The sequence below is a fragment of the Diorhabda carinulata genome, chromosome X, assembly GCF_026250575.1.
Source record: "Diorhabda carinulata isolate Delta chromosome X, icDioCari1.1, whole genome shotgun sequence".
Taxonomy (NCBI): Eukaryota; Metazoa; Arthropoda; class Insecta; order Coleoptera; family Chrysomelidae; genus Diorhabda; species Diorhabda carinulata.
In genome coordinates this window covers 29861568-29878880 of record NC_079472.1, presented here as the reverse complement: position 1 = coordinate 29878880, position 17313 = coordinate 29861568, and the positions used below count along the sequence as shown (strand labels likewise).

The 17313-nt window shown below is 32.1% G+C and overlaps 1 protein-coding gene across 2 annotated transcripts in view; it reads right to left on the bottom strand.

The window, feature by feature from the left end:
• The window catches only part of LOC130900886 (gamma-aminobutyric acid type B receptor subunit 1), a 103778-nt gene that overhangs the window by 41358 nt on the left and 45107 nt on the right, over positions 1-17313 (bottom strand). For both annotated transcript variants that reach the window (XM_057811814.1, XM_057811813.1), the window contains exons 2-3: positions 8339-8644; positions 6885-7019 (exon numbers count right to left, since the gene is read on the bottom strand). In XM_057811814.1, coding sequence (XP_057667797.1) covers positions 6885-7019; positions 8339-8644 — 441 coding nt within the window. The remainder of the gene's footprint in view (positions 1-6884; positions 7020-8338; positions 8645-17313) is intronic.

Genomic DNA, 17313 nt, shown 5'->3' with positions numbered 1-17313 from the left:
TTGGTACAGCTTAACATATGTGTCCGTATCTCTAGCACATTCTGATTATAAATGTGTTAGAGATATGAATTTAGAGTTAATTAAACTTTACGCAATTAGGTATTCGGATCCTCAAAGACAAAAGATCCGGCTTGATGTAATAAAGCTATTTCACTAACTAAATTAGAACGAAAATACTGCCTTCTGGTGGCAAAAACAAGTAATAGAACTAAAAGGAAAGGTAGGTTTGGAAATTTACACTTGCAGCTAGAGGTTCGGATATTTTTCTCTTTTTCTAGAGGGATTACAAAGGGATTGTATCATTTTGTGTTGGAAACTTTCAGCGTTCTTTGGAAATAAAAATGAAATCCATGCCTGCACTAATTAAACAGTACCTCGAAATTGGTTGATTAGTTTCCGAAATGGTTAAAAAACAACTGTTTATGTTTGTTTGTTTGACGGATTTATCCTATTTGCACCCTTAAAGGCTTTGAAATTAAACCTAAACTGAAATCTTGTTAACAAAAAAAACTTTTTTTGGTATTATTCATAAATATTATTATTCATTATTCATAAATAATTGACAGTTATTTATAATCTCTCAAACAATATTTGATTTCAAGACGTTTATTGAAACGCAAAATCTTTATTCTCAGTGTATTTACTTGATATTAATGAGTTTGTGCAAAGCTGAAAGCAAAATGGTGTATCAGGAAAAGTGGCAATTTGTCGGTCGATAAAATTTGAAATTGAAAGTAGAAATATATATATGAGGGAAAGAAAACAATAGCTACATATCTTTAATTGTTTAATGTTTACAGTTACTTGTTTACTTTGTTTTAATTTTAGTTTGTTGGAAACTAAAATAATTTTCGAAATATAATAGAGGAATAATAAAATTCTCGTTGTTATACACCTGAACTGTTTAAATTTACTGTAATTTTCAGAAGAAGTTTCATGGAAATTTATATCGTGCTGATAGAGAATGTAAGTATGATTAATTATGTGGTACATCCTATACAAATACTATTGTTTTCACAGTACAAGGTCTACGAATTGATTTTTCCCGGGACCAAGTACAAATATACGTTTGCTCTGTCGAGGATCGCGATTGTTATCTAACTGTAATTACAACTTATCCAATAGTTGAACCTCCGCAAAGGATTCTCTGTGCAGTAAATTCCTTCCACCCTTCGAATTTCGATCCAAAGTGTTTTATTTTCTGATTAAAGATACGGTTAACAATGAAAAAATAAGTTTCTTTTTCTAATTATAAACTCACACGTTGAAAAAAAAATCTAATAACAAAAATTATTCATCCGATCTATGTATAGAAGTATCATTTTTTAGTTAAAAATTTCAACAAATCGTCGACCCCCTCCCGATTAAAATAAACTGTATATCGATCAGTAACACATGACTTTATCACGGAAATAATACATGGTGTATCGTCACGAAACTTCAACACCATCAGTCATCTTCTCGAATCAAGCTAATACGTTTTTCTTTTTCTTTATGTTTCGAGGGAAATTCTCACGAACGTTTCAACGTCATAATTATTCTCGACGTTAGTTTATTGTCGGACTATATCAAATGAAAATTATATTTCTGTTCATATTCTTATATATATATTCTTGTACGTAAACCAAAGTATCTAAAAATAAAATCATCATAAATTATGGGATTGTCAATGAGGTAGCTTCGCTTTTGAAATTAAACATTTTTGAAAAGTTTTAAATCTGTTTCCAAGTGAGATTTATAAGTTTGTGTCACTTATGAAATGACGTATTTTAAACCCAGAAGACGTACAAAAAAACTCAAATAACGTACAGAATGATGAATTAATAAAAAGCAGGATACCCTTGATGATTGGTAAATAGATACTCCTAAAATATGTATAAAAAAAAGAGATAGCATAGAATACAAAAATTACGTACAAATTGTTTACTTATATATAATAGTGTTAAAGTTCTTATATAATATGTTTATACTCATGTGATGTGAAATAATATATGAGAAAGTCGCCGTTCAGCCACTAGAGACTGTAGAAATATTTCTGGTGTATATCTATCTAAAACGGCTCATATTTTCATTAAATTTTTATCAAAAAAATAACTTTCCCAACTTATTACGGTAAAAATTTTTATTTTCGTAAGTATTCAATACGAAGAAGTGATATCGGTTCTATCGAAATGTGAAAAATACCTTCTAACGTTGATCCCTTAGAGTAAAACTGAAATCATTAAGTTTCAGCTCTTCACTTTTCATTTATTTTCCGATTCATTGAAATTGTACGGAGTGGAAGAGATGTAAGCGAAACGGATCCAATCAATATAAGTGAATGCAGATACGGAAAAAAAACTATGAAGTTTTATGGGCGGTTGGAACAGAGAATTTCAACGAAATATGGAGAGAGACTGGTTTGTGAAGTGTTGTGAGATTATATAAACGTCAAACTATGGTTTTGATTATGATTTATTTGATAACATCTAACCAAGAAAGTACGAACGATTAATATTTCCCAATCTCTAAAATTATAAAGTAGCAGTAAGAAATTAGAAAAATATCTTCGAATTTAGTTACAATGCGATATCTATTAGTCAAAAAGTATGTCAAGTTCGGAGAGAACTAAATCTTGAAGATTTGTACAATGAACAATGGATAATGTCGTCTACGAAATCTGACAGAGCGGATATTCTCTAACTTTCTTGTAACTTTACTCTAAGTACATAAACTCTCATATCCTCTCCTGATCCGAGTTATTTGCCGAGCCCATCATCTACAGTAATTAACTTTAAAATTATTTCGTATAGGACTTGCTATTTATCGAATACGATTAATTTTCAACAAATTTCGAATATTATGCGTATCTTGAAGTATAGTGAGTATTCATTGTGTATAAAAGTTATGTGTAATGCTATTAGATTATAGATAGATATTAAAAATCTAAAAAGAAGAATCGATTTACATAATTTTCTAACGAAATTCTAACCACACTCGCTATTGTTAACACATCGTCTTCTGTTTGGGATAATGCTGTGGAAAGACTGAAAACAGGCGAGGGAACGTGGAAAGCCAAAAGGAAGTGTGGTTGCTTTTGATTGCTTTTTGTCAATATTGGGTATTGGAATTTCGTATTAGTGTCGATAGGCCAGTTACTTACACTACCAATATATATATAATTCAACAAAAAATATTATTTTTCTATTATAGAAATTCAAATCTAAGTAAGTGAAAGGTTATTTATTTAAGAATTATACGTACTCAAGTTAATGAGTATGAAATAATTAATGTATATGTTATAGTCAAACACCGAAATCTGGTGAATGTCGACTTACACCGGTGAATTCACATAGTCGCTTGGTGAAAGATCGAAATATTTGCTAAATACCCTTTTTTCTGACTTATTCACCATGCACTAATGGTGAATGTTGAACATGTTGGAGACTTATATTTTCTTCTCAGTAATTCAGTCGCTATAAAACTTCACAAGGGGGACGTAACTTTTTCGCCTCTTTTTCTGAAAGGAATGACCAAAAATTTAAAATACACAGTAAAAAAAGAAAATAATAGTAATAAAAAAGTGACTTACTTATGTGATTCAAATCTCATTTAATGCAACAACTTAATCTATTATGACACTTTGAATTGCACAATTGCTTTTACAACTGCATTTATTTGTGCAACACTTTCTTTTGCAACGACAGCGTGTAACACCTTGTCCACCGCTTTTCGAATTAGCTGTAGCTGCTTCTCTCAGCGACATTTCTTGAAAAGAAATCTCATCTATGGAATGTAACTTTTCTTTGCAAATTACGAACTGATTACATGTGTAAAGCTGCTTGAGGGTACCATTTTTATTTGCCAGTTTATAGAAGTCGAAGTCTTCTTGTATTCGTACATTATCACCAATTTGAGCAGGAGGAAATTGTTTTTATGAGGTTTGTAACATTTTTGTTGCTTGTAGTAGTCAGTCGGAATTTGATGTGAAGACGTTGTAGGTTGTAGGTCCTCTTCAATATTTTTCTTTGGAATATGGTTTTCGGTATGACCACCGCTCAAATTTTTTTATAAGCATTAACAGTTTCTTCAAGCTGTTCTTCGGTTTCAGTTGTACCGGCAATTTCTTCGAGTTGTTCTTCAGTTTCAATATTTGCGATTTGTTCGCCAGGCCTCTTACGCTTTAAAGCCAAACATGGCTTCATAAGGACTTTGGCGTATTCCTTCGTGGTATGTAGCGTTCTTGACAACAAAGGATAAACCATCTGACCATTTATTTGTATCGTTATCGTTCATCTAAACAGTTAACATATTCTGTATATCCTGATTGGCCCTTTCAACTAAGCCTTGACGAGGCTTTCAATGAACTATTTTAACATCTTGCCACATCGCTCATATTTCGGATATGACTTGATTACTTAATTCTCTATCATTATCTGATTGCAATATTGCTGGTGCACCAAATGTTCAAAATATTGAAAGAGCGTGATACACTACTTCTTCAGCTCTTTTAGTTTTCAAAGGTCGTAGCTGGACCAACTTAGATAAATGATCTTGATACACCATTATGAACTTATATTCGCCATCTCTGTTTGACTGCAGATCTATTAGATCGACTTGACATCTTGAATTTAATTCAGAACTGACCATCGGCTTCTTGTCAGGTGCACAGGTGTTTCATTTGACACAGTTTGTATAAATTTAAATACAACATTACAAATTCATATGTGATATTTTTGTATATTTGCAACTCTTTAAACATACATGTTCTTCGTCCGTGGCCTATTGTGGGGTGAGTTTCATATAGTATACTGTACAATTCTTCATTGGTAACATAATACTGTATGTTCGTTTTCCCTGGTTTTAATGGTACAATTCTCTTTATCATTAATTTTTAAAACATCAAAACGTTTTAATCGTCTGTAATCCAAAGGTGAGTTGCATTTAATTTTAGCAGAAACCACTACAGAAAGTATTTTGGAATACTTTTCTTGAGAAAAATAAAAACAATTGTCTGCTTGTTTACCCGCAATTAATGCATTTAACTTTGCAAGAAAAAGATTGGAAAAAAATGAAGAAAACGTTACTCGCGTTATCATAAGACTGACAAAGCTGATTGACTTCGAGCAGAACAAAACATTTGGCGGAAGAGAGCCAGTCGCTTGTTTTTTGACTCTTCTGTTTTGGACCTCCACCAGAGCATATCTGTGATTGTCAACACACACCGGACAGGGTCCGAATATACAACAATGTAATAAAATATTTCGATCTTTCACCAAGCGACTATGCGCGAATGTTGACATTCACCGGTGAAAGTCGACATTCTCCAATTTCGGTTATTCACGTTAACGTATACATTTGAGAAGTAGAAAAACTTTTATATTTTGTATTAGGCACATTATCAAAATGATATCATGGAAGACCAGGTCTAAATAGTCTTTTCTATAAGAAAAAGTCGTATGTCTTTTTTTAAAATAAAATATCTTCTAGATACCAGACTAAACATCGGATGACAATCAAATTGAACTACATTTTGGTTATTTTGAATTCGATTTCAATAAAAGAGCTTCGATGCCGCTTAATCAAGCATTGTTTGATGTTAATGTAAATACAAAGATTGACAAAGACGATTGTACTCTAAAAGTGCCAGTTATAACGATGGAAAATCTAGGTTAAACATCGTACTGTCAAACTTTAATGCTCTTCAAATCGAATTTGATATCACGACAAAAACAAAATGGTTTCAAATACAAGATATTCGAGAAGTTAATGCCTAAATGGTAGGTATCAAAGAAAAATTGATGAAAAGAAGGATTCGAACTAATTTTAAAGTTAAAAACGAAACAGTATTAATTAATTTAAAGTTAGGTAAATAATCGATCTAAAATTGCGAAAAATCTAGACCTTCACGATATCTTAAGCAATCAAAAACATCTTGAAATATACTCCTAATATTATCTTGTTAGAAAAGTGACTGATAAATATCAAAAATAATCTACTTCCATAGCTCCCATACCACATTTCCGACTGTGTAGAGAACCATGCCGTCTTCACCTTTGCAAGGTCATCATGCACCCCTAAACAGTTTTAAAACGTACTTTATGAATCGCCCTGTAAAAATTGAATTACGCAATCGGGAAACCATATCAAGTAATCTCATTTAGGGAGAGACGGACTTTATTTTTTAAGTTTTCATGTCGGTGAATAATGAAAAAGAGAAACTTTGAAACGCGTCTTCTTTAAATTTACACTTCAACTAAGACTGAAACAAAAGTTCTTGACTTTATAACGCATAATTGACTGAAGCGACATTATTCACGGATGTCTGAAACACTAAAGGTTATTAATAGCAAATTAAAAGAAAAGTTACAGCAAGAAAAGTGAGACTTTATTATCGAAACAATAAATTTTACAAATATTATCTACAAAACTGTTGGTTATAAATAATTTATTTTTATTATTAATAGTATTCATTCCTCAAAATTGTACGTGGTGAATAAAGTTTCGTGAAAATTTTCAAACTTATTTTCTAATATACAGTACGTGCAAAATATATCAAATCAAGTTGTTTTTTCTAATTAAAACCGCTTTTTGGATACAAGTGGTGGTAATCCAATACATAACTCTGTTTATATTTACTTGAAATCGTTTCGAAAGCTAACATAGCCTCTAGTAACTATCATTAGTCTTCTATTAATTTCAGCATTTAGCTAGAATATCCATTCGAGTGTAATTCAAACAAATCTATATACCTATGCAAATATGTTATTGCAACGAACGGTTGAACATTTGTTTCCAGATGCTAGCTAATATTATTTAAATTAAGTATTATATTATGGAAAATAATCTGGAAAAATGTGATGAATCGTCGATGCTTTATTTTACAATAAAAAAAAACTAATTACCACAACTAGATTCCACATTTTCGCTGCTTCTGCAACTGTAGTACATACGGTACTACACCCAGCTAATAACATCAGCTTGGTTGGTTGATTGTAAAGGAGATTGTACATAACACTTGCAGCCAGTCCGGGTTCACACTGCAAAAAATTAGGGAAACTATTTTATTTACAACTCAGACTTCGTCACTTTTTATTTCTCAGAATAAATAAATTCTGATATGTACGTTGGACATTCGTTAGAAAAATAAACGAAAGCAACTCGTTGATTGCCGTGTAAATACATACATAAGTGATTATTAATATAATTTCATTTCTTCAAATTTTATGTTTGTTTAAATTTTTTTCAGAATGAAACTAAATTAGTTGGATGAACTTAAACTAAATGGATGCAGAGCACAAACAATCAAATTTGCATTTATTGCCAGCTTCAACCAACCCTTACAATTTCATCTGACGAAGACAAGACGTGAATGTTTCAGTTGCTTCGCGAAAAGGGTAGCGCGTTTTTATAAATTCAACAAAAATTTAAATTCGAAGCGTTTTTTTTATTCCGATTCCATCTCGAAAGTTAGAAATTTAAGGAATATGATAAATTTTATTAGAAAATAACTTGAAAAATAATAATTGCTTGATAAATGTATGCGTTACCCTCTAGAATAAGTTTCTCTTTGACCATGTTCATAATATCGACGAGGTTGTTAGTGTGGGTTGAAGATACGCCTTATCGTCTGCGAGTTGTTACAGTCCGTGATGGTCTAAATCCCTAGAGCTTGTTCTCATTAAAAGGGTTGTGTATATGTTCAAAGGTCGATTGGTGACACGAAAAACTTCCTCGTGACGATTTCATTGTAGAAAATATACGGATTAAAGAAAGGTACTTATTTGATGGTTGATACAGAATAGAAATAATATTTAAACAACGTACAAAATTCATTACTTCATATACTTTTTGACATCTTCGGTCGAAAATCTCGACAACTATATTTTCACACTATGATGAATACAAATTTCAATTATATGACCAAACACGGTTCTCGTAGAACGATTTAAAGAAGCCCCTCATACATACAATGGATGTCTGAACTGATCCGATTATCCTCACACGTTTAACCTCTTTATATTTATAAACGGCCTTCGATCACTTCACTCGGAAATTTAAATTCACGTTCGACTTGGCTAATGGCCCATCCGACCTAACGGCCTATAGACGAAGGACTATAAAATTAGACCTAATTGGCGTTTCCAATAACTCACTGCACGACATGATGAGAGCCGAGCCGCTTTATCCAGACCAGATTTGTTTACCAATGGAAAATAATGACGATCGTGATAATTTTATGTTAATGCAATCTATATTTGAATATACGGAGTAACTTTTATGTGAAATGTCAATGTCAGATCGTTTTTAATGCGGTATACATCTAGCAATGTTTCGTTTATTTCGAAAATTAACTTACCTCACTATCGTTGCTATGCAGCTTAAGCACATACCCGGGCAGTAAATCTTTTCTTGCGTTGACGTCTTCGAGGGCGAGATGGGCGGCCGGCATACACGCCTGGCCGCCCTGCCAACCGCCCTCTCCAGCGATCGGAAAAATACCGCCGATATGCAAGACATTACTGCCGTCTTTATAATCACCGTTTCCGATTTTGGCTGATTGAAAAGATGATCGTTTTCCGCCGCCCAATTTGAACGACATACATAGAAAAGTGAGAAGAAGAATGAATGGCGCGTTCTCGGAGCATCGTGGCAATCGTATGTACTGCAAAAAAATAATACTATTGAAATATTGTACGACTATTAGTCCAGGCTAGTTAATATTTTTCAACGCGTGACGTCTACTTTTGTAGGTCTTTTAATGACAAAAAAAAAAGAATTTAACTTTTTTTTGGTAAAGCCACTAGCAATGAAGTTATAAGCAAAAAATGAGAAATTTCCTTAAAATTCGACATATATCGGTGCTTTTGACAATGACAAAAAAATTTTTCAGGCCACGGATAAAGATATGTCATTGTACACACTTTCCACCATCTAAATACAAAGTTTCATACTGATCATGGAAAACTAAGCGATTTTTCCTAAATTGCCTGGACAATATACAAAAGGCAAACAGATAAACTTCGTATCTAATATTAGATTTTCAGTATTTGTCAATTGCTTCATTTGATTCTGTTCTATGCATGACCATTTTATGTAGCTCTTAGTATCTAGTAGCAGTTTGAACATAAAAAATGTTCTTTAAAAAAGGAATAAATAAGTTTTGATTTGTGTAATAATATAATTCAACTTCAGCGAAAATTTCCCTATAATAAAGATTTTAACAGAAAATAATCACCAAATTCTTCTACACGATTGCATAGAAACAGTAAAACGGAATTTCTGCATCATAAGCAGAACAAAAATGCATTACGCGTTGCCTCTGCTCGTTTTTAGAATAAAAACCATGTAAATCTTTCACTTCGTGTGCTTTTCAGAAAATAAATTCGTCATCTCGTATTCAGTTTGTAACGTTGTTTGGAATAATTCGTCGAGTCTATTGCAAGGAATGAATGTTATTGTTCAAGAATAAAAGACTAAGTTTCTTATATGAAATTCCAGGATTCCCATTGTAATCCTACATGATTGAAGACCATTAAGGCAAAAGTTTAATTTTTAAACGTAAGTAAGCATTTCCATGTTATTTTTACGGGAAAAAATTGTAAATTTTCAAATAGCGAGACTGAGAAACGCTTACAATATTAATTATTTTATTTAGGATGTGATTTTTGACATTATTAATTTTTGTACATGCTTCTAAGTGCTTATAAGTAACCCTATTTTCCTTTTTTTGCCATCATACTTTCATTAAACGGAGATTTGCGATTATTAAAGTTAACAATTCCGACGTAGAATCTCTTATATTCACCAGACTCTTTTTTTTTATATTCAACGCCCCATTCACCCTTCCTTGTACAATTATTTCAATTTAACCGAGTATGGAAAACTTTGAAGATTGTATTCAGTTTCTAAGAGACGATATCTTTTAACAACGAACTTGTGGAACAATGACAGCAGTCGCCGTTTTCTAATTAAAGCTAACAAAACGTGAACGTGAAGTACCTAATTTGGCAATTGAATATATATATATATATATATATATATATATATATATATATATATACACATCCCTCTATCTTCAACCAATTCCTCAACAGACACAGAATCAGTTTTATCACACCTAAACCCTATTTTTAGTCAAATTATTTTTTTGTAGTTTACCAAGTGCCTTTGATTAAATGGCTTAATTATAATATGAAGTTGATATTTCATTTTATGCGAAATAACGATCCTAAAATCAAATATTTTAGTTTTACCTCTAGGCTCTAATTCAAATAACTTCACCAACACAAAAATATCTCTTATGAACAGTATAATTGAAGAATTGATGTCTCCAAATAATTTTATTTTCTGTATGTAAATGAACAGAGTATTCCTTGGGGATGTAAACCGTCCCTGAGTATTCCCTAGATATCATGGTGTGAAAGACCGTAGCTTTTTGTAACTAATTTTCGTTGTAAAACGGGCGTTCAGCATTGTTAATTGCAAAACCACGAACAGCAATACTAACAACTTCGTAATTTGATTTAGGGACTGAAAAGTTTTCATTCCATTCGTAATATCAAAAATATCACAGGGAAAGGGTAAGAAAGAACATATTTTCAATTAATACGAGACTAAGGTTAGTAAACTCTGTTTACATATTTTTATTTCAAATACTTGTTTCATACAAAACATAATTATACTTCAAAATTTTATTTGCTTTGGAACTATCTTAAATTCACCTGCTGTTCATGTTTATTTCATATTTTCTTACTTAGATCAGAATCTATTCCATCTTATTTTGTACTTTTTATTCATGGTTTTGATTATATTTTAATTTCTACTAATCAATTTGGCAATTATGTTATTGAAATTGTGAGTGACATAAATTATGTATATCTATATCTGTAACTATACATAAGTACTAAATATTATTCGTATAACTATGTCGAAAATAAAAATTCTTTCGGCTATTGAAGTTTTTTTATTGGTATAAGTTTGCAGATAATAAAATTGATGAACGGCTGTTTACTAACAAGTTTTCGGTCTGATAAAACGTAACCTGAGTATTATTGGACTCCCCAATACCCAGATATCCGTAACAGAAAGGGACTTGAGTCATAAAATATTGTTGTGAAATAAACAAAGAATTTAGTTATATGAATGGTAACGATGATAGGGATGGGTAGTGTATAATGTATGTTTATGTATTTGTATATATACCTCGTATAAAATCAATTGAGAATTAATTAAATAACACAATATATTTGAAAGGATTTTCTAAACTAAAAATTCTTTGCACGTTTGTGATTGATTATAACTGCCTAGATCAGGGCTTCTTAAACTTTTTTATATAGCGACCCACTTCAAGCTTAGGAAATTTTAAACGACCCCCTCCTCCAAATAAACTTTCAGTTGAAAATCGAGGAGCTCGTTGTATTTATTATTTTAAATGCTACTTCCATATTTTCATTTATAGGCCCTACATAACAGTTTTGCATTGCCACTTTTTTCAAAAAATAGTTATAATAAAACTACAATAGTATTTTGTATGATTTTTATTTGTATTTATATTTGTACGTAGTGTGTATACTAATTTTAAAATTTTATTTATAATGATTGAAAAGTATCAGATCTTTGCGTCCCTTTTTCAGTAGTCTCGCGACCCACCTGGGGATCGCGCCCCACAGTTTAAGAAGCCCTGGCCTAGATGATAAGTGGACTGTCATAAATATTTTTCATTTACTCTCCACGTCAAAAATAGAAATTTCGAACAAGATTAAAAGTTATTTACAAAAGAAACATTTATATGAACTTATTTACAATTTAATTACGAACTTGCTCTCAGAGACATTCCTTTTGATTAGTCGAAATTTTTTCCTCGCAAAATTTATCTGCACCAGTTATCGTTATCGAGTAAGTCCATTCCTGGTTTCGTTCTACTTCTCAGGATATCAAGAAAGTTGGATAAAAAAAATATGTGTCGAGATGGAATCACGTGTTTTTTATGGAAATTTTTCTATATTAGGATGTTTGTTGAATAAGTAGCAATTAGCAATCCAAGAAATCTAGTATTTAAGCACGTGTATTAAGATTAATGCTGTTATGATGTTATTTTCAAATAATAATCAAATGACGTGTCTCTTATGGCTAGATTACTTTAGGCAGCAGAATAGTTTTACTTGTGTATTTAGTTTATTTAGAATTTAACATTTTGGCGGATTCGGTTTACAACCACCGTAATTTTAAAACACTGTACTCCTCCGCCAAATTTTAAAGAATTGTCAGTATCGGTTTAATCGAATATCTGACTACTTATATTGTGATTACAACTCTATTTCTTGAGACATCAAAATCTTAATATCTTAAATAAAGGCTGCATGAATGTGATATCCAAGAAACCTACAGCCGTTTAATATCTGTTGTAAACTTTTTTTTTTCGAAAAATCAATTTATATCCCGCATTATTTTAACTTGTACAAAAATATAGTACAGACGGTTCCTGGCTTTATAATTCATCGTTTTCACTTGTAGTTGTTTACTGAAAATCCCTGGGGGGCTCATCTAATAACGTTAGCAACCGACAACATATCATTTGTTTGCTTTAATTCCATTTTCAGTTTTAATTTGTTTAATTTAATTACTTCTACGTTCACCCCGACAACGCTAGTGCTCGATGAAATGAACTAAAATTTGTAATAACCCTTCCATTTCGACTTTTTAACAGAAAAACTTTAAATTTCGAAATTCTTCATTTAAATTAGAGTACAAGTGCTTTTGTAGGATAGTGAAACGAGTTTCCGCAATTTCGTTAATATTATTTATTAAAACTTTTAAACAAGTGAGTCTTAACTAGTTTCCATATTTAATATTTAATACGAGCTGGAATTTATTGTCACTAACATCAACGCTATGGATTAATTTAGTCAAACGTTTCACAAGAGTCAATACATCAACTGTGAAGTAGAAAACGTTAAATTTAATTCCCTTTGAAAATACTATCATTGTTGATGAAAAGCTAATGCATCTGCGAGCTTTTCTCGCTCGCTGTAGAAGGCAGCTTTATTGTGTAAGTATTCTAAATCTTTCATGATAGAGAGTGTTCTTCTTGTTTAATTGGAATTTAAGAATAAAAATACAGTTAGTTTTCGTTAATCGAGTTTATTAAACCTGATAATGCTTTAAATCTTCATTCCATAAAATAAAATGTTGTAAGTATTCGTATTTTTACAAATGTAAGTGGAGTAAAAACTTTATGAAAATATTTGCATCTATCGTTTAACAACTAATTTCGGTTTTTAAACTAATTATTCATACTTGAGTAGTTGAAACCGAATATTATACGAACTTATTTAATTGAATTTAGTAGTAGAAGTATAAGGACAAACCACAAATTACTTGTTTTAATTTTTGTTATTGATTTTTCAGTAACCATTTATTTTCAGCTAAATATGAGAATAATTGATTGGAAAGTTTCTTTCCTGTCTATCACACAACTACCTATTATCTCCTATTGTCGATAATCTTTTATTATTTACAACAATCGATTCTACCACAACGATAAGCCCGTCAATTGTTAGAAGTAACGTAAACATTCTGATAAATATTATATAATATTTTTTTATTGTGGCTCTTTCCACGATGTGAACAATTGATTTTATAAAAGAATATCAGATATTATTTCAATGAAAGCAATATGGCAGCTTCGATAAGTTAAAAAGAAGTTTTTAGTTGATTATATATGATTGATAGAATTGCGAAATATTCAAACAACAACAAGAAACATTTAAACAATATAACAACTTTTACTTGGATTTTTTCGACCAAGTTTGAACAAAATTTGAAAATATTCTTAATCCAAAAGACAGTAATATTCTTATCTCTACGAATATGGCTTTGAGTATATGCGATTATAATGAGATTGCTAAAGGATTTGATCAAAAGTTTTATATATGAAAGATACTTGATTATCAATGTTAAATTTTTAGATAAAATTCTCCAGTAGGTGTATGTATATATCTATATTCATTATTACAGTGAAATTAATACTTCCAATACAATATTTTATGATAACTTATCGTATTTTGTCCTTTAAAAACTTTTTTGCGCATCCCAACTGTTTCTATCGACTGTTTTCATTGTAATTGTATTAATAGTCTCTTCTGATTGTCTTCACGTGTTGTATTATAACTGAAATAATGTTATTTTTCTCCATTATTTCGAATATTAAAAATGTAGTCTACATCAGTGTTTTTCTATCTTTTTGATTTCGCGACTCTTTTACAAGTTGAAAAATTCTGGCGACCCCCTTGTGTCATAGAAAGACTAAGAAATAATCTTATATATTAAAAAAATTGATGATTTCCATTCCGAGTCCGTTCAGGCGTTCTGCCCAACCGATTTGCTTAATTTTTTTTTCAATAAAAGGTATTGATGCACAGATCAGCCATCAACCATCGGATTTCATCTAATTTTCACCATTCTCAAGTTATACTCAAATGCGATTTCCCCCTGTACATTACTTATGGGAGTTTTTCACATACACACGTTCTATCCTCAATATCTCAGGTTCTATTCAAGATAGAGGCTTCGTTTTGGTTTAAAAACACTCGCTGAAACATCCTCTTTCTTCTGAGTTTTTGAACACTTAAATCGGTTGTGTTGGAGAGGAACTAGGCTTGGACATTCAATGTGGAGTTATGGATTTTTGTAGGTTTTTGGCAATTTTTTTACATTCGAAGATCTATATCTCAGGTTCTAATATAGCCACAGAGTTCGTTTTAGTTTAAGAACACTCGCTGAAACACCTTCTTTCTTTTGAGTTTTTGAACACTTGAATCGGTTGAGCTGGAGAGGAGCTAGGCGCAGACATTCAATGTGGAGTTATGGATTTTTGTAGGTTTTTGGCAATTGTTCTACATTCAAACATCTATATCTCAGGTTCTAATATAGCTACAGAGTTAGTTTTGGTTTAATAACACTCGCTGAAACACCTTCTTTCTTTTGAGTTTTTGAACACTTGAATCGGTTGAGCTGGAGAGGAGCTAGGCGCGGACATTCAATGTGGAGTTATGGATTTTTGTAGGTTTTTGGCAATTGTTCTACATTCAAACATCTATATCTCAGGTTCTAATATAGCTACAGAGTTAGTTTTGGTTTAATAACACTCGCTGAAACACCTTCTTTCTTTTGAGTTTTTGAACACTTGAATCGGTTGAGCTGGAGAGGAGCTAGGCGCGGACATTCAATGTGGAGTTATGGATTTTTGTAGGTTTTTGGCAATTTTTCTACATTCAAAGATCTATATCTCAGGTTCTAATATAGCTACAGAGTTAGTTTTGGTTTAATAACACTCGCTGAAACACCTTCTTTCTTTTGAGTTTTTGAACACTTGAATCGGTTGAGCTGGAGAGGAGCTAGGCGCGGACATTCAATGTGGAGTTATGGATTTTTGTAGGTTTTTGGCAATTGTTCTACATTCAAACATCTATATCTCAGGTTCTAATATAGCTACAGAGTTAGTTTTGGTTTAATAACACTCGCTGAAACACCTTCTTTCTTTTGAGTTTTTGAACACTTGAATCGGTTGAGCTGGAGAGGAGCTAGGCGCGGACATTCAATGTGGAGTTATGGATTTTTGTAGGTTTTTGGCAATTTTTCTACATTCAAAGATCTATATCTCAGGTTCTAATATAGCTACAGAGTTAGTTTTGGTTTAATAACACTCGCTGAAACACCTTCTTTCTTTTGAGTTTTTGAACACTTGAATCGGTTGAGCTGGAGAGGAGCTAGGCGCGGACATTCAATGTGGAGTTATGGATTTTTGTAGGTTTTTGGCAATTTTTCTACATTCAAACATCTATATCTCAGGTTCTAATATAGCTACAGAGTTAGTTTTGGTTTAATAACACTCGCCGAAACACCTTCTTTCTTTTGAGTTTTTGAACACTTGAATCGGTTGAGCTGGAGAGGAGCTAGGCGCGGACATTCAATGTGGAGTTATGGATTTTTGTAGGTTTTTGGTAATTTTTCTACATTCAAACATCTATATCTCAGGTTCTAATATAGCTACAGAGTTCGTTTTGGTTTAAGAACACTCGCTGAAACACCTTCTTTCTTTTGAGTTTTTGAACACTTGAATCGGTTGAGCGGGAGAGGAGCTAGGCGCGGACATTCAATGTGGAGTTATGGATTTTTGTAGGTTTTTGGCAATTTTTCTACATTCAAAGATCTATATCTCAGGTTCTAATATAGCTACAGAGTTAGTTCTTTTCTATTATAATGATTTCCGATACTTATTAAATGGATTCGATGCGAGCGAAGCCGCGGGTAAAAGCTAGTATAATTTAATTAAAAGACTACGTTAATGATTTTTTTCTATTTTGATACGTTTATCTATATATATTCAGATCTACTCTACAAGCCGCGAGAGTTGAAAGTAGGTACAAGGTAAATTGGTAAAGCTATGAGCCAAACTGCGACGACGACGTTGCCACACCGTATTGTTGTTGCAGCAACAGGAAGTGCCCCGCGTGCACCACCCGCAATGTTCTTTTGTTTCAACTCTCATTTCACTCAGTTAAGCGCAGTCAACGCTTGGATGGGAAAATTTCTCAAGAGATCGCAACCATCAACATCTGGTACGAGTATCAATAGCGGTAGTGGGGAATCAAACCCGAAAAAAAAAATAGATATTACGATGACAGTTATTTGAAATACGGGTTCACAGTCATAAACCATAAACTCCCCTAAAATGTGTAATTTGCGGCGATGTTTCATCACGTGAGAGTATGAAATGGTCAAAGCTTATACGGCATCTCACAACCAAGCATCAAAAAGAAGCTGATAAGCCGTTGGAATCTTTTGAATGAAAGTTAAAAGCTCTTAGTCAGCAGCAAAATACGTGAAGGCAACTAGCAACCGCAACCAAAAATGGTAGTGGAGGGGAAGGTTTCTGTAGTTGAATTATTCCATCTGCGGCGACGAATCGCCAGGTGTTGTTGCAACCTGTGGAGACACATGAGTGTCTCAAAGATTATCCCACTTGGGTTCATGATAAAAATTATTACGTGTATCCTGTTTGTAGTATCAAAAAACGATTAAAATCAGCATTATCATAATGAATGTTTTCTTTTTTGTAGATAATGGTACCATGGTGAGAAAAAGTTTGTTTGGTGATGAGAAAGAAGTACTGGTAAAAGAGCCAATAATATATAAATCTCATGAGAATAATGAGAACATAGATTATAATAATATCTCTGATACAGTTCAAAGCAACACAAAGGATGAAAATTATACAGAAAAATTCATTGGTTTGGTCCATCGAAGAGTACCACTTTGGAATATTAGAGG